Raw genomic sequence first — 18435 nt, 5'->3', positions numbered from 1 at the left:
CCAAAGCAGGACACTTTTGAGAGTGAAAGTGGACACTATTAATAATGTCATTGGGATAACTGGTATAAACTGAGACTGTCTCAGCCATGTTGGCATGTCTGGTTCTCAGGTGAGGCATCTGGCTGCTAGACTTGGCGGGGGGGTGTCTTTTTTTTTTTCCTCTTTTTTAAGATTTTATTTAGTCATTTGACATACAGAGAGAGAGAGAGAGAGCGCACACGCACAAGCAGGGGGGAGTGGCAGGCAGAGGATAGAGGGAGAAGCAGGCTCCTCAGGAGCAGAGAGTGGGACCCTGGTATCAGGACCTGAGCTGAAGGCAGACACTTAACCAACTGAGCCACCCAGGTGCTCCTAGACTGGGGGACTTCCTGAAAGCAAGGGCCATACCTTATTCACCTGGGCATCCCCAGCATCTTCCTAAAGCCTGAACCACAGTAGTTGCTTAATGCTCATTTGCTGGTTGAATGGATGAATCACATGTACAGAGTACCAGGCAGTGCTTTTGAAGGCTCCGTGGGATGCTGAGGAGAGAGTGTTGCTAGCAATGCAGGGTTTCACCTTTGATTCCCATGTTATTTATAATATGTGGGCTTTCCTTGTAGATATCCCTCTTGTGATCGGTATGCTTTGACTTTTGTATCCAGAGCTTCAGATCATTTCCACAACGCCTGGCTGAGACCCAGGCTGAGCACTGGAGAGGTACCAGCCTGTACCATACCCTGGTCTTCCTCCCCTGTCCTGTTCACGGTCAGGAGCTGGTCAGCATGGGTACTGGCGACCAATCTGTCCATGGGCCCAGGGACTAACCAGTCCCAGCAGCCTTAAAACCTGCAACTTAGCTTCCATGGATCCCTTTCCCCTTTCCCCTTTCCCTAGCAGGCTCCAGTTACATAGTCCCCAACCTCAGGGCTGGCTGCCTTGGGGACTGAGCATCTCAGTTTTCCCATCTTTAGGGCTCCTGTATAAAGATGCTAACTAAGTATGAAGGGAGGTTTATCAAGGCTAAGACCTAGCCTACGTAATTAAACTGTTTAAAGCCTCCCACCTCCCTAATTAGTGTTATGATGAATACACCCACTCAACTGGGCATTCCTATTTCCCCCCTCCTTTTCAGAGTTTCCAAGGGGTTGGAGAGGTGAGCAGGAACCCAGACTCCTGGATTGAAGAGGGGAGTCCCCCTACCTTACTGGCTTGACTCCAGTGACCCATAAGAGAGGAAATGCTCCATCTCCCTCAACCCCAAACCTGTGTGAGCAGAACTGCCAGGAGGGAAGGAATGACAGTCCTAGAGATGCCCTGGGCCTCAGTCTCCCCATCTGTAAAATGAGGGGTTGCATACGTGATCTCTGAGTTATCTTGTGCTGACATTGCATATCTCCACCCTGTATGTGTCTCTGGGCTGGGTTCAGCCAAGCACCCCCAGAGGTTTGTGAGGGGACCCTATGGCCAATTTCCCCTTCTCTTCTTTTTCTTGAATTGAACAGGGACCCCAGAGTCCTGGGCAGATGTTTATCTAAGGCCGGACCTTGTGTCTCCTAGCTGCCCCAGGAGATAAAAGGTGATTGACAACCAGAAGCCTGAGCCATACTTCTCAGAATGGGAATGGCTACGGGTCTGGTCCTTGCCCATCCTGGGCTCAGTCTGATCCCCAGAGGCTGGAGCAAAGAGATGGGGCAGCCCAGGTCTGCTTGCCTGCTCTACCTGGATATACTGGGTGGAATCAATACACATGACTTCAAGTCCAGCTCCATCCCTGACTCCTTCACTACAGCTTCCTCACTTACCTTGAGTAAGTCACTTTTCTTGATGTCAAAGCAGGCCAGGTGTGGAAGCCATCCCAGGACTATAGTCAAGCTCAGATATCATTGTATATGTTAAGCTCCTTTTAAGTTTTTGCTAGAAGCAGTTACCCTCTCTCTAGAACTCTGCAAATATTGTATTCAATGTAATTTATTGGTTGGGGTCCACTAACTTTCCAACAGTTGTCCAACAACTGATTGTTCTTGGACATCATCATGACTCTTGGGATTAGCAAGCCAGTGAAACCCAACTTAAAATGGCTTTAAAAAGTATGTCGCCAGGGGTGCCTCTGGGTGGCTCAGTGGGTTAAAGCCTCTGCCTTGGGCTCAGGTCATGATTTCAGGGTCCTGGGATCAAGCCCCGAATCGGGCTCTCTGCTCAGCGGGGAGCCTGCCTCCCCGCCTCCACCGCCTGCCTCTCTGCCTACTGTGATCTCTCTCTGTGTAAAATAAATAAATAAAATCTTTAAAAAAAAAAAAAAAACTATGTTGCCGATTGAAAGACCATGTTAAGATAACAATGCAATGGGATCCTGGATAGAACACCTGGAACAGAAAAAGGGCATGGGTGGAAAAACTGGTGAAATTCAAATAAGGTCTGTGGCTTAGGTAATAGTCATGTACCAGTGTCAATTTTTTGGTTTTAGTTGTACTCCGATAAAGTAAGATATTTCTATAAGGGAAAGCTGGGTAAAGGGTATATAGGAACTCTGTATTATTTTTGCAACTTTTCTCTAGGTCTAAAATTAGTTTTAAAAAATTAAGTTAAAAAATGCACAAATTAGGGACACCTGGGTGGCTCAGTCAGTTGAGCGTCTGCCTTTGGCACAGGTCATGATCCCTACAGTCCTAGGATCGAGCTCACAGTTAGACTCCCTGCTCAGCCCAGAGCCTGCTTCTCCCTCTGCTTACCACTCCCCATGCTTGTGCTCTGTCTCTCCGTGTCTCTCTCTCTCTCTCTGACAAATAAGTAAATACAATCTTTTTTAAAAATGCACAAATTATGGGGTGCCTGGATAGCTCAGTCGTTAAGCGTCTGCCCTCGGCTCAGGTCATGATCCCAGAGTGCCGGGATTGAGCCTGCATAGGGCTACCTGCTCACCGGGAAGCCTGCTTCTACCACTCCCCATCCCCCTGCTTGTGTTTCCTTTCTCACTGTGTCTCTCTCAAATAAATAGATAAAATCTTTGGGGAAAAAATGCACAAATTAATGGTGACCACTTAAAAACATAAGTATGGGGGGAGGAGGGGGCTTATTGGTCTACATAACGGAAAGAGGTGGGGGGATATGGGATGCAGGTAGAGCTGGATCCAGCAGCTTGATTATTAGCAATTGTCTCCATCTCTCCCACTTTTGCTTCTGGTGTGATAGCTTCATATTCGGGCAGCCCTTTCCCTTGTGGTGGCAAACAGCCTGCCAGACTTCCAGGCTGATATTCTGCCATTTTTGCCACCCAAGAGTTTGTATTTCTCAATAGTCTTGTTTTGTTTACTGATGCATCCCTAGCATCTAACTTGGTGTGTTGAATGAATGGCTCCAGCAAAAGTCCTGAGACTGACTGTCATTGGTTCAGACTGAGATCGTGTGACCATCTCCAACCCAATCAGTATGAATTACTTTACCTGGATTACATGGGTAGAGTCAGCCTCCTATCCCACCAACAGGGACTGAAATAGAAGAAGGGCACTTCCCCAAAAGGAAACAATGGGTCCTCTTATCAGAAGGGTTGCTGACAAACCAATATATTCCCCACTTTTTCTCCTACTAGAGTGGTCTACAACATAGACATACACTGGAAATGTACAGGCTTAAATTCTCATGGGCGCTGGGTGTGCTGAGCTCCTTAACTACAGCCTCAGCATAACTCTCATTAGTGAAATATAAGAATTGGGCTCATTTCTAGGATGCTGGGCTTCTTGCAGCTGGATCAGATGGGATTGGGTGTCAGGGAAGGGGAACCGGCATGGCTGAAGATGCCAGAACCCCAGGATTCTTTCCTGGCCAACACAATGGGCTGTTCCAGGCCTGGAGCCCTTCCGGTCTATCTCTCCCAACCCTAGCCAGGAGCCTCCGCTCTAAGGTCTCATTTGTTCATTTGGATTGGGATAGCATGGGAAAGAGTCAGGGCTAGCTGAGCGTTGTGACGCCTCAGATGAGTACCTTATGCCTTGTGAGGAATATTCAGTGGGAAGACTCCAGAGTCTTAGCTCTCAGTCTCACCCAACTCCCCAGCTGACTCCCAAACAACTCTCCATGTCCCCCACATCCTCTCCCACACCTGCAGGAACAGAGGCTGGAGTAGGGCAGAGTGCCCACAGAGAAGAGGTCTAACTTGTGTGTTTTTCACATAATTTTATTAAGAATAAGGCATATGACAGTCACCCCTGAAGCATAGGGCTCTATTTCTGTGGGTGAGTGAGTACACTCTGAAAAGCATTGGATTAAAAAGCGCAGCCAACAGAGAATTTGGAGCAGGATCCCTCTGCCCCACCCGTGGGGCTCCTGCCACGTGGTTCGGAAGCCCTGCGTGTTCCCCATTCAAGGCTGGCACCTTAGGGAGAGGGTGCTCAGGGATCCCCAGCTCTGCACTAAAGAGAGACTGTTCCACACCCTCCTGGCCTCCTTCCTCTCCATTGGGAGACCTCTATTCTACTGCTGATATGGGGAAGGGCTATCCCATTTTAGTCCTGGAGTGGTCCCCCAAACTTCAGACCACTGTGGGTGGGATATGGGGGGCAGGGGTACACAGCCTCACCTTGCATTGCCCACTAATCCCTGGCTGGCTTCCAGAACAGGGAGGGGTCCCCACCTGCCGCTCTCTTTCCTGGGTCTGTCCACACTTGGGGTATGGCTGGACCTCCCCCTAGGGCAGAGTGTTCTTGTCAATGTGCCCCTCCCCTAGTGGGGATTTGTGCTGCAGAGAGGAGGGGAGCAGGGGGAGGAGACACAATTCTTTCTCTTCTAGTCACCCAGACATTCAAGGGGCTTAGGAGAGGGGGTCTTTCCTTTGGCAGGGTGGGTCCCCAGGCTAGAAGAGGGAGAAGGCTGGAGGCTAAGGAATTTGGGGCTCCTGAAGCCTAGGGCAGGCTACAGACTCCCAGGCCCATTCTACTGCACTGCGGGTTCTGTTCCAAACCCCAGGGGCAGGTGGATGGAGGGGAGTCTTTAGTCCATTATTTCCAGGAGAAGAATGGAGAAGAGGACTTTGTTAAAATTGGAAACCTCCATCTGCTTCAGCCCCTCCCCCAGCCAGCTAAGTGGAGGAGGAGGGCTGGCCAGTTTTCCTTCCCAGACCCTCAGGTGAGAGTCAGCAAGTCAGCCGCCCCCAGCACTCTCAGAACCTTTCATCTGGGGGATCTCTAAGCACCCCACAAATAATTAAGTGTCATTATCGCTGGTCTCTTAGAAGAGGGATAGGAATTCGGAGGTGCTGATGGGGTCACTTGGGGAGAGACCAGCAGGCCACTGGAGGCTCCCCGGGTAGGGGTGTGGTAGAGGCCCCCAGCTACACACACTGGGTCCCCAGGAGGGAAGGGAGGAAAAGGGCTATTGCTATAGAGCTGGGGGGAGGCCAGGTGGGCATAGCTATGGCTTTTAGTAGGTGGGTGGGTGGATAAAGTATGTCACCGTCTCTGTAGAAGAATCAACATAACAAAGTCACCCTGTTTACCCCCAGAGTATGGTTGTGGAAGCTCAGGGTGTGGGTGGGCTGCTCCTTCCTATACAGTCCTTGGGGCTCCTTCGCCAGAGGGCAGCCAAGAAAGAGAGAGGCCTCCTCACGGGGACACCTCTGAAAGGGAGGCAATAGGACCAGGGGCACAGTGCGTTCCACACATCTGAGGGGAGACACGGAGGGCAGAGGCACAAGAATGGGGTGGGAGAGGAGGGTAAGAGGCCAGGACGGGCAGAGCAAGGACCCCCAGGTGGCCCAACTTAGACTGAGGGAGAGAGGGAGAGCACTGTCTGTCCCAAGGATGTTCAAACCTTGGGCATTTGCAGCCCAGTGGCTGGAAATAACCCGGATGAGTCCCGGTTATTGCTCAGTGGTCTCAGCAGTCCTGAGTGCAGTCATCTGGGAGAGGACAGCATATTTGTGGGGGCTGGGAGCGTGCTCACTGGTTTTACTTCTTGTGGATTGACCTCCCACACCCTCTGACGTACAGAGCGAAAGGGAACATGATGGCGGGTTCCTCTTGTTCATTACAGGGCCCATGAGGGGAGAAGGGTTCCCTACCCCTAGAGATTGATTCTGCTCGTCTCCCAGACCCTGGGTGACACACAGAATGCTTGGCCTCAGCCAGGGCAAGACCCGGGATGCGCTATCCGTGAGTGAGGTAAAGGCCTCTCCCTGCCCCATAATCCCTCAGCAGCCCCTGGAAAACCTCACAGGCACTTAGGACTCAAAGCAGGACCAACAGAGGAAGCATGGCATGGGGGAAGGGGCATAGGGTTTGTCTTTCTAGGGGCTGGCCTTGCAGTGGGGGCCATGTGCTGGACTGGAACTGCACTTCCTTCCTGCCTTGGGTCAGGATTGGGGAGCTGGGGAGAAAGTAGCTAGAAGGTGGGCTGTCCCACTTTCCATTTCACCACTCCCCCCTTCTAGAAAGAAGGGTTACATACATTGAGTACCCGCCACTGTCAGTTCTGGTAGGACTGGGTGCATCCCTGGAGGAGACCAGCCTGGGGACTAAGCTGTGCCTCCTATCCACCAGCCCCCACAGCCAACTCAAACCTCTTATCAACCACTGCCACTTCCAGGAACCTGGCCCTTCTTCCCACCTCTAGGTGCAGCTGGGCAAAATTAGCACCAATAAACAGGACTAGGAAAGCTCCCAAGGCAGCCTTCAGGTTCCCAGCTTCCTTGAGAAGGGGAAGGCGGTTTCTGCCCTTCCACAAGCCTGAAGGAGCAGCGGACTCCAGGGGACCCCGTGTCCCCCTCCCCTTGCTTCCCTAGCACAGCTCCCAGCCTAAATACTTAGGGGTGTGGGGGGGCATTCTGGGGAAGAACAGGACTGGAGACAGCTTTGGACCAGGTTCTGCCATCTAACCCATTCGGTACTCCTCTCCAGAAGTTCAAACTTCCATCGCGTCACACTTCCCCTACCAGGGGCTCTGGTAGGAAATGCCTTTAAAGTGTTGGGTGCTCACCGGTAAGGACCTATTAGCGGGGTCGGGGTAGGAGAAGCGGCGTCGGAGGAAAAACGTCCAGCCGCTAGCCTGAGCCGGAGCCTCCCCTCGAAGGAAGGCTTGGCAGGAAGGGCAGCCGTGTGGGGCTGGGGGAGGTCCGAGAGAGGAGCCTGGAAGGCCTAGGGGTGCTAAGTGCCACTGCGTTCCTTTTGTAGGCCTGCCCAGTCTCCCCTCCCTCGCGTCCAACGATTGTCAGCTTTCCCGGGACAGGGGACGACTCTCGCCCCCGCCCCTCCCTGCAGCAGGGTGGGGACCACATAAGCCTCCGTACTGCGAGTCCTCTCCACAAAAAAAGGTGCACTCTCTCAGCCCCGCGGAGGAGCCCCCTCGGGGGAGGAGGATACAAAAAGGCTAGGGCGGTAGGAAGAGCTGGGGGAGCTGGGGCCGCCTCCGCTGGCTCCCTGGAGGAGCGCCGGCTCCCGCGACCCCCGGGACCCCCCTGCGCGGCCCAAGGTGCGTCCCTAGCCGGAGGCCGAGCCGGCCTTCCGCACTCCCCACCCCACAACCCCCCCCCCCACCCCGCCTACTCCGGCTCCCTGGGAGCGCTAGGCGGGCTGGGCGCGGCCGGCGGGCCGGCTTGGTCCGGGGGCTCCTGGGGAGGCGGCTGGCGCGGGCTGCGGCCGCTGGGCCGCGGGGGCCTCCGCGGGTAGAGGAAGAGTGCAGGGTCGGGCATGGGGTCGATGTCGTCCAGGGAGCGGGCCGCGCGGTCCCAGGCGGCCCAGTCCCGGCCCGGGCCCTTGGCTGCGGCCTCGGCGGCGGGCGGGCGGCGAGCCCGCTGTGCGCGCCGGCGGGGCCGGGGCTCCGTGGCGGCGGCAGCGGCGCCGGGGCCCGGGCGCGGAGTCTGCAGTCTCTGGCGCGCCGCGTGCAGCTGGCAGGAGAGGTAGGCGGCCGCCTCGGTGTGCTTCTGCAGCTCGGTGCCCAGCACGGTGGCACGGTGGCTGCGCCGCCGCAGCTCCTCCAGGAAGCGGCGCTCCTCGGCGCGCAGGCTGCAACGCAGCGCGGACACCAGCGCCTCCCGCTGCGCCACCTCCCGCCGCAGCTCGGCGTTGGCGGCGGTCCGCGCGGCCAGCTGCGACTCCAGCGCGCGGCACTTGCTCTCCAGCTCCCGGGACGCCGCCTCTGGGGAGGAAAGACGGAGAGGAGAGGTGATGGTCTCCGCCAGGTCGACCCTGCACAGCTCTCCGACCCAAGTTACAGAGCCCCGTTTCGCCCTCCCTCCCCACTCATGGGCTACGCTAGCCTTCCTTTCTCTTCCTCGGGGCCCTTGGACCTATCCTATCCTCTGGCCTGTCTGATTCATCAGGTTTCAGTTTAAATGCAAAACCCTCCCTGGTCACTTACGCGCTCCATAAATATTTGTTGAACCCTTACTATATGTATTGTGCTAGGCATAGGGGATATGGAGGATAATAAAACATTCCTCATGAAGCTTACAGCAAGCATAGTGGGAGAGGTATAGTACATAATCACAAATGAATGTGAGCTTGCATCTGTGACATGTGCCAAGGCCATGACTCACAGGAGACTGTGATCTAATGAGGCTTCTCAACGGAAAAGCCACTTAGGCTAGCAGGAGTTGGAAGAATGAGTTGGAGTTTAGTGAAGAGCTTGAGAGGCGGGTGGTTTGCACAGAGGAGCTGGTGCAAAGGCTCCAGGATAGGAGAGACATTCAAGAGTGAGGGACTGAAAGACCTGGGACCTGGGAATGTGGGCAGCAAAAGGGAATCAGTGGGCCCTGGGGCTTGTGGTTTGTTTGTTTCTTTCTTTCTTTCAAAGACTTTATTTATTTATTTGACAGACAGAGATCACAAATAGGCAGAGAGGCAGGCAGAGAGAGATGGGGAAGCAGGCTTCCTGCTGAGCAGAGAGCCCAATGCGGGGCTTGATCTCAGGACCCTGAAATCATGACTTGAGCGGAAGGCAGAGGCTTTAACCCACGGAGCCACACAGGTGACCCTTGCAGTTTCTTTCATAGAGCATTTGTTATGTTTTGTAATTTATGTGTGTTATTTATTGTTAGCCTTTGCCCACTGCACTGAGTTTCAACACTGGATATATGTTAACTACCCAGAGAGCTTTAAAAAATAGTTTCCTGGGCCCTAACAAAGACCGACTGAATCAGGATCTCTGGGATTGGACCTGGGAACTGACACGTCTTCAATGTGCAATGTGCCCATGTAATTCTAATGTACCCACAGAGTTGAGGATCCCTGTCTCCCCGATCATGAGCTCCATTTCAGCAGGGAACACATCCTGGAATTAACACATGTGAGTATTTGTAGAGATAGAGATAGCTGGAAGGTGACAAAAGGTAGGCAAAAGGTGACTCCAGAAAGGATAGGAAAATCAGCAAATGGTGGGGGAAAAAGAAAGGGAGGCCAAACCCACTGAGAGACAAGATAGAAACCAGGACACTGGGTAATACCTTGAGCTCAGATGACCCCTGAAACCCTTTCAGAGGAAGGATAGTAGGTGGGGTGAAAGTTGCTGCTGTTACGGAACTGGTGTTTGGGATGTATGCCTCCTTCCTCCAAGTATCAAGACAGGAAGAGGTTGCCTCTGGTTGCCACTTAAAGAAGTGGGAAGAATTCGTTCAAGTCTATAAATGTTTATATCTTTATGCATGAATATGCAAAGCAATTTGTACGACTCTCAATGTTTTACGTTAAACTTAAACTTTCAACTTTCTCCATGCCTAAGTCTTGGTCACGTATGTAGCACTTGATCTAATGAGCAGCACATCAGTATGGCTAAATCCTGCTAAATCCCTCCCGGCTAAGAAAGACTATGTGGTGATTCATTTTAAATTAACCATTTACCAAGTCCCTCTCCATGTCTTGCACCTGGAGACAATGGATAACACCCAGTCCCAGTTCTCAAAGATCATATAATTTTGGTGATTAAGATCTCAACAATGGAACCCCTCCCCTTTAAAAAAGTTTTAATTGTAACAAACACCAAATAACATGGAGTTTACCACCTTAACCAATTTTAAGTGTACAGTTCAGTAGTTTTAAGTAAACTCACATTGTTGTGCAATAGGTCTTTAGAACTTCTTTGTTCTGCAAAACTGAAACTCTGTGCTCATTGAACACCAAACCCCCTGCCTCCATTTTATGGGTGAAGTAATAATTTGTAAACAAATATTTTAGTGGAATTGCTATGTGGCAAGAAGTCGTGCTTTTGTAAAATGAAGGATTTGCTGATGTGCATGTGTTTCTTTTTTCTCCTCATCTAGATAAAGTTCCTTCAAGTCATGGACTCCACATTGCCATTGTGTCGTATCTCACCACTCAGCATCTTGTAGGGTGTGGACACTGACCACAGAAATCACTTGTGCAAGGATGGGAAAGATGAGAGAGGTAAGTCATATAGAAAGGAGTAAAGTCAACCAGATGGATTTCTTGGGTACCATATCCGTCCTGTGTTCATTTTCCTACTTTGGGTAGAGACGTGTATACAGGGTATGGTGGTACAGGTTGTTCATTGCACAATGTAACCCAGATGAGTAGGCAGATGGGGCTGACATCCAGCACTCTGTTCAGCAAGCTGAGGAATGGCTGTCCCCCATGACTGGACTAGGGACAGAGAAGGCTTGGGTCCTATTAAGTGGTGGGGAAAAGGTGACTGTTGGGCTGTTGTGGCATTTCCCCACCAGTCATCCTTCTCTTACCTTGCTGATGAGACTGGGCCTCTTTCATCTCCAGATCACGAGTCAGTTCTGTGGGGAGGACAGAAAAGAAAAGGTAGTCATGTGTGTGTGTGTGTGTGTGTGTGTGTGTGTGTGTGTGTGTGGTGTATGAGAGAGAGAGAGAGAGAGACAGTGATCAGGGAATCACAATGCAGTGAAAGTGGCAATATTAGCATCCTTAGAAGCCATCTGAACCACCTTCCATACCTATTTTACTGCAGTCCAGTGAGAGGAAGAGATGAATAGAGGTGCAAGGCACAGCCTAAGCCTGATTGGTCTGATTCTAAGCCCAGAGATCTTTCCAGTGCAAGCGCCATGAGCTGCGTTTGGAGGTTAGTTCAACCCTTGGACTGAGGAGCCCGGCTTGCTTTTGGGGGCTGGGGGAGTATTTGCTTCTTCCCATCGGTGATATACAAATATCTAACGTGACGGCCAATCAGAGCCACTCTGGAGCAATGCAGGGCACAGCCCCTTTAGGGTTTAGTTGGTGGATATGGGAAGGCTGGAGGGTCCTGGGCTGCTTGGGGGCTCTGGAAGGGACTCAGGGCAGTAGATATTTACCAATAGGGTACATGCGTTTCACTATTTTCACAGCCAGTACTGCTGTGCCTGTGTTATTTTCTGAATATCAGCCAGGCTCCTTTCCAAACCCTGTTTCCGCCATGTTCCGCAAGGCAAAGAATGGGGCTTCAAGGAGGATAGCGCCACCTGGTGACGGAAGGCCTACATGGTGCTCGCCTCTGCGCTGAGGGGGAGGGGTCAGCTCGCTAAGGGTGCTGGTGTTGAGAGAGGTTTCTTCGCGGGCGCCAGCAGCCCAGCCACCACCCTTGCACCTCCCTGTCTTCCCAGTCCCCATTCCTTACCGCCCAGAATGCCCCATCCCTCGGCCAGCTGAGTTTGATAATTTTTTCAGCCCCACCCCAACTCCCCCAACTCCCCCGTGGCTCAGCTGGGAAAACGGAGGGAGTCCCGCAGCTGCTGGTGACAGACGGGATCTCCTCTGCAGCAAGTGTGTGTACCTGCAGGGATGCAATCTGGTGACTAAAGGGAGGAGATGTGGACCTGGGAGTGGGATAAGGTAGCAAATCTCTGGGATCAATGCCCAGCAACACCTACATAGTCTAGCCTTTGGGCCCTCTGCCCCTCCTTACTGGCTCTTCCCTTGGGACGCCAACTGTTGCTAGGAGACAGAGAGCCATGGTACCTGGGCCTTTTGCTGTGACCTGAGTCTGAACCTCCTTCCTGGAGCTCCAGGGAGGACCCTGATGCCTCTATTCTCTAGGGCTCCCTGGAGCCAACTTGGCCCCTCCTGCAAGGCCCCAGAGTAGCCGAGGGGATTTGGTTCTGCCACTATCTCCCAGTGGGCCAGTTACACCCTTAATCAGGGAAGTTGGGGGAGGGGACTGGGCTCTACTCTCCCATCCATCAGATATCCCTGCCCATCTTCTGGCCAGAGTCCACACCTTTAGAAGAGCATGCAGGGAGATCAGATAACCCTGTGTGACCTTGGGCCAGTAACGGCACCTCTCTGAGCCTCAGTATTCTCCTGTGAAGTGGGGACAAAATCACCCCTGCTTCTCAAGGGGCTATTGCTAGGATTAATAGAGAAAATAAACAGAGCGCCCAACCCAGGGCTGAGTCAGTGCTGAATATATGGGGCAGTTCTTGTTACCATGCAGGCTGCCCCAGCAGCCAGAGTATACCCACCCATATCTTAAACCTTTTTAGTCTGAGTGGCACCTGTTTCTGGCAGGCTCTTTCTGAAGCCCTCCCCAGCTAGTTCCTACACTAGGTCATCCCCTCTTTCACCCCCCTCCCAGCTTCTGAGTCCCGGTTTATTTTATTTTTATATATATTCTTAAAGATTTTATTTATTTATTTGATTTATTTGTTTATTTGAAAAAAGAGAGAGAGAGAGGCTTCAAGCTGGGGGAAGGGCTGAGGGAAAGACCATGCGGGGCTTGATCTCAAGACCCTGAGATCATGACCTGAGCCAAAACCAAGTTGGGCGCTCAGCTCAACCAACTGAGCCACCAGGTGCCCCTATATATTTTTTTAAAGTTTATTTTATTTTTTAAAGTAGGTTCCATGCCCAACAAGGGGCTTGAAGTCACATCACTGAGATTAAGAGTCCCATGCTCTACTGACTGAGCCAGCCAGGCAGCCCTCTGAGTCCCTATTTAGTCTCCTTGAAAAAAATCTTTGTTTTGCTCCCCTCCCCTCACTCCTCCACCCCTTGGAAGAAGGGCCTTATTAATGTATTTCAGCCCCAAGAGTGGCTTCTTCAGGCCAGCCCAGAGTTATTTTTATCTCCGTAATCAATAACAAGAGGCTGCAGTCCCATACCCAGCTGGGAAGGGTGGTGGGGCTGTTCTAGCCTCTTACGCTTTCTTGGGATCCTGGCCTATGTCCTGAGAGGAAGAACCCAGGTCTTCAGAATTAGGGCAAAGCAAAAAGAAATTAGGGCAAGAGCTGTAGGGTCTTAGGGTATGTTCATTCTGATTTTCCTTTAATGTTGTCACGGCAATGAAAAAATGCATCCGGCAAGGACATCAGGCAGGGGGAGTTGGTGCGGGCCATCCCTACCTCCTGGGCTAGCCTCTGCTGCCATCCAAGTTTCAAGGGAGATGGCAGGGAGCCTGGCCTAGGAATGTAGCAGCTGCTTCTGTATATGGAACCAGAGGAGGACGTGGTGGTGGAGAGTCAGGATGATCAGCTTCTCCTGCCACAGAGTGAGAACCCAGGCAGGTCACTCAGTTTCCCTCTAGAGAATGGGGAGTCTCGCGTGAGCAGGGGTGCAAGGGCAGTAGAAGTCTGAGCGTCTTGGGGAGAAAGTGTGCAGAAAGCTGCAGAGGCATGCACAGCTGAGAGTCTGGAGCTCTGGGTTCTAATCTTGGCTCTGTCACTAGCATATTGTGTGGCGCTCTCTCTCGCTCTCTCTCTTAGGTAAACAAATAGTTTACCTATTTGTATAATGAAGACGTTGGGCTGTTCCAGCTGACACATTCCATGAATCACTGACTTTAAAGCCTGTACTTGGAGACTCAGCCTGGGTGAGCACTTTGGCCAGAGCCCAGCCTCTGAGAGGGCAGGTGGCTGAAGCCTGAGGTCCAAGAGCAGAGTTCAGGCCTAGGTTTTGGCTTCATTCTTGGTATCTCCTTCTGTTCTTGCTCACAAATCCAGTTGGTTGCCAAATCCTTCCCTTCACCCAGTCTCCACCCTGATCTTCCCCTTCCTACCCTTTCCATCTCTCCCCGGACCATTTCATCGGCCCCACCACGAGTCTCCCTGCCTCCCTCCCAATTCATCTTCCGTACAACTGGCAAGTTTCGCGTTTCGCAATGCAGCGTGATGCCCTTCAGAAACCTTCCGTGGCTCCTTACTCCCCAGGAGAACAGGCCAAACTTCTTAGCTGTCCTGATATTTGTCAGGGTCTTCCATGATCTCCCCGCCACCTCTCCTCCCTCCCCTCCCCTCGCCCTTCTCTCCCTCCCATCCTCCCCCCACCCCCTCACCTGAACAGCGTTTCTGCAGCCTCAGGATTTCCAGGTGCAGGTCTCGCAGCAAAGCCATCTGCTCCTTTTTCAGGAAGCTGATGTGGCGTTGTACACTCTGGATCTGATGCTCCAGGGACACGGTATCCATGGCAACCCAGGCCTGGGCCCCACCTGGGTGGAAGAAGATAAGGTAAACCCCCATCCTGTGGGCCTGTCTGCCCTGCCCATCCTCAGATCCCTCTGAGCCTCCTGCTGTTTGGGCTCCCATTGCCACCAGGCAGATGGTTCTATGGCTGTACTCATTTCCCCTGTGTTTACTCACCCAAGTGCCACCTGTGTGTTGTCGGGGAAGTATTTATTCCCATTTAACAGATGAAGAACTAGAGGCCTGGAGGGAAAAGGCCGCACTCCCCTGCCTGCCTGTAACTTTAGCCTTTCTGCTTCTCAGAGAGGAACACAAATGGAGCTGCCAAGTCAGGGAAGGGAGACAGAGATAGACTGTAGCTTGCTTCTTAACCAGCTTTGGGCAAAGCCCTCTCCCTTTCTGGGCTCTTGGTTTTCTTATGGCTAAACTGGAGGAGCTGGGGAATGGAAAAATGCATCCCACCAGCATCCCACCAGTAAGCATTAAGCAAGGGTGCCCACCAGCCGGCAGACCAGAATGATGGTTAGAGCACATCCTATCCCAATTCAACTCCATTTCTCTGATTTAACCTTAATCCGGGACTCTGGGCCCCTCTAGGTCGCAGAGGAGGAAGATCTGATGAGTATTTTACGAACACCAACTCTGTGGGCTGAAGGCAGGTGGCAGAATCCCTTTTTATTTGTTTATTTTTTAAAAAAGATTTTATTTGTTTATGTGACAGACAGAGATCACAAGTAGGCAGAGAGGCAGGCAGTGAGAGAGGAGGAAGCAGGTTCCCTGCTGAGCAGAGACCCCCCCGATGCGGGGCTCGATCCCAGGACCCTGGGATCATGACCTGAGCCGAAGGCAGAGCCTTTAACCCACTGAGCTACCCAGGCACCCCCAGAATCCCTTTTTAAAAGAGGAATGGCTGGCTCAGTCAGTGGATCGTGCGACTCTTGATCTCGGGGTTGTGAGTTCAAGCCCTGCTGGGTGTGGAGATTATTTAAAAATAACATCTTAAAAAAAAAAAAAAAAGAGAAGAGTGGGAGACGTGGATAAGGAGACCCATGCCAGTGATTCCATGGTGAACACATAAGACACTGTGAAGGGAGGGGAGTTCTGCACCCCTGAGCCTTAACCACGCCCTGGCTTTGCAGCCCTCCCCCTTTTGACTCCATCCCTTTCCCAGGAAGTCCCTCTTGTGACGATCACCATCCTGGAGAAGCATAAGCAGAGGGCAAAAACAGGAGGCAGATTTCTCGCCTTTTCTGCCAGGGATTCCCTAAGCTTTTTTTTGTTTGTTTTGTTTTGTTGTAAGTTTTTAAATTTATTTGAGAGAGAGAGAGAGAGAGACAGCGCGCATGCAAGTGGGGGGAGGGGCAGAGGGAGAGAATCTTCATGCAGACTCTCCACTGAGTGCAGAGCCCAACACAGGGTTCCATCTCACGACCGCAAGCCCATGACCTGAGCCCAAACCAGGAGTCCAACGCTCAACCGATTGACCCATCCAGGCACCCCACTCCCTAAACTTCTAAAGGAGCTGTTTCTACCTGCCCCAGAAATTCCCTGGGCCTTGGAGAGAGAGGCCAGTTGATGGACCACTCTTTCCGGCAAATGGTCCCCTCCAGACTGACTTTGATATAAGTCCCTGCAAATCCAGATTTTCATTTGTAGGGTTGCATCAAGCAGGTGCACCTGAGAAACTCACATTGGTCTCTTGGGATCCCCTTCCTTTACTCCCTTAAGCTAACAAAAGAGGCCTTTCATTTCAGCAGAGGGTGGCCCTCTGGCCTGTGGCAACCACTGACTACATTTACATTACCACATCTGCTATGTTTAAGAACGTTATACACATTACCTTGCTTCTGCTAACTGTCTTTAGTAGATGTTACCACCCTCATTTCACAAATAAAGAAACTGAGGCTTGGGGTACCTGGGTGGCTCAGTCATTAAGCATCTGCCTTCGGCTCAGGTCATGATCCCAGGGTCCTGGGATTGAGCCCGGCATCGGGCTCCCTGCTCGGGAGGCAGCCGGCTTCTCCCTCTCCCACTCCCCCTGCTTGTGTTCCCTCTCTTGCTGTGTCTGTCTCTGTCAAATAAATAAATAAAATCTTTAAAAAAATTTTAAAAAGTTAAAAAAAAAAAGAAAAGAAAAAAAAAAGAAACAGGCTCAGAGCTGAAGTGATTTGTGCCAGTTCATGTGATCCGTAAGTGGTGGCAGACCCAATTCTCTTACTGGGTCTTTTGAATCCAAAGTAGGTTCCCAATACTCACTCTGAGAACAGTCCTGGGTTTGAATCCTGAGTCTTTCAGTTACCTGCTGTGTGACTTGGGGCAAGAAAGTTAACTTCTCTCCATCCTTTTTCCCTTCCTGGTAAAATGGGGCTAATGGTAGCAGTCTTAGGATAGTTGTGAGAACTAAATGAGATTAAAAGGTGCAGAGCACTTCTTCTCTGTCTAGTGTGTGGGTAGGTTATTCCTTGTCTTGATTTGCCCCTTTATTCATTCATACATTCAGTAATCTACTTGTTGCCAGCTATGGGGGTATGGGAGACACACTGATGAACAGAACAAAATCCTTGCTCTCGTGGAGCTCACAGGATGAAAAGGACCAAACAAACAAATAAATAAATGCATCAAATAAAAAATAATATCGGTAAGTATACAATTATAATCTGTGAAGAGCACCCTAAAAGAAACATACAGGGTAACGTGGAAGAATATAAAGCGGGACCTAGTTTAGATTTGGGGCCAGAGAGGTCTCTCTTTTTTTTTTTTTAAGATTTTATTTATTTATTTGACAGAGAGAGATCGCAGGTAGGCAGAGAGAGAGAGGAGGAAGCAGGCTCCCCGTGGAGCAGAGAACCAGATGCGGGGCTCGATCCCAGGACCCCGGGATCATGACCTGAGCCGAAGGCAGAGGCTTTAACCCACTGAGCCACCCAGGTGCCCCACCAGAGAGGTCTCTTAAAGAAAGTGATTTTAAGCCAAAACCTTGTGGCAGGCAGAATTCTAAGCTGGTCCCCAAGATTCCCAGCCCCTGGTGGATATGCCCTCCTGAGTCTTCCCCTTTGAGTGTGGGCAGGATTTTGAATATGATGGCTTTTTTCTCCTGTGATTAGAAAGGATTTTGCAATGTAATAAAGGTTTCTAATCAACTGACTCAGAGTGAATCGAAAGGGGGATTATTCTGGGAGGCAGTTCATAGGGTCTATACTGAAGGAGTAAACCACCATGCTGTGTGGCAGCCCAGGGAGTAAGCCACAAGGCAAAGACCTGAGAGAGGCTGCTGGTAGCTGAGGATGGTTCCTGGCAGACAGCTAGCAAGCAGCGAGGACTGCAGTTTGACAGCTGCAAGGAAGTCAGTTCTATGAACTACCTAAGGGATCTTGGGAGTAGGTCTTTTCCCTAGTTGAGCTTTCAAATGAGAATGCAGCCCATCTTTTTTTTTTTTTTTTAAAGATTTTATTTATTTAACAGAGAGAGAGAGATCACAAGTAGGCAGAGAGGCAGGCAGAGAGAGAAGGGGAAGCAGGCTTCCCACTGAGCAGAGAGCCCGATGCGGGGCTTGATCCCAGGACCCTGAGATCATGACCTGAGCTGAAGGCAGAGGCCCAACCCACTGAGCCACCCAGGCGCCCCAGAATGCAGCCCATCTTAATTTCAACCATTTGAGGCCTTGCGCAGAGGACCTAGCTAAAATATGCCAGACCCCAGATCCTTGGAAACTGTGACTTAACACAGGTATGCTGTTTTAAGTCACTTAGTTTGTGGAAATTTGTTATGCAGCAATAGAAAACTAATAAAGACTTGAAGGAAGGGAAGGTGTTAGAAGCAGAATAAAGGGAAGGACATTCCAAGCAGGGAACAGCATTTGTGAAAGTCCTGAGGTAGGCTAATAATGATAGCTTACATTTATTCAGTGCCTACTATGTGCCAAGCCTTGTGCTAAGTGCTTCACATGATCTTTTTTTTTAAATTTTTAAATAAAATTATTAATTAATTTATTTATTTGACACAGAGAGAGAGAGAGATCACAAGGAGTCAGAGAGGCAGGCAGAGAGAGTCAGTGGGGAGCAGGCTCCCCACTGAGCAGAGAGCCTGATGTGGGGCTCGATCCCAGGACCCCGAGA

At 51.2% G+C, this 18435-nt stretch overlaps 1 protein-coding gene across 1 annotated transcript in view; it reads right to left on the bottom strand.

Moving 5' to 3' along the window:
- Positions 1-7510: 7510 nt before the first annotated feature.
- The window catches only part of LOC111151420 (coiled-coil domain containing 92B), a 29585-nt gene continuing 18660 nt past the window's right edge, over positions 7511-18435 (bottom strand). Inside the window, exons 2-4 of the mRNA XM_022509412.1 lie at positions 14194-14346; positions 10661-10708; positions 7511-8106 (exon numbers count right to left, since the gene is read on the bottom strand). Of these exons, the coding sequence (XP_022365120.1) occupies positions 7511-8106; positions 10661-10708; positions 14194-14346 (797 nt within the window). The remainder of the gene's footprint in view (positions 8107-10660; positions 10709-14193; positions 14347-18435) is intronic.

The sequence above is a fragment of the Enhydra lutris genome, unplaced genomic scaffold (genome assembly GCF_002288905.1).
Source record: "Enhydra lutris kenyoni isolate GAN:26980312 unplaced genomic scaffold, ASM228890v2 scaffoldscaffold26, whole genome shotgun sequence".
Taxonomy (NCBI): domain Eukaryota; kingdom Metazoa; phylum Chordata; class Mammalia; order Carnivora; family Mustelidae; genus Enhydra; species Enhydra lutris.
This window is presented reverse-complemented; position numbering and strand designations above follow the sequence as displayed.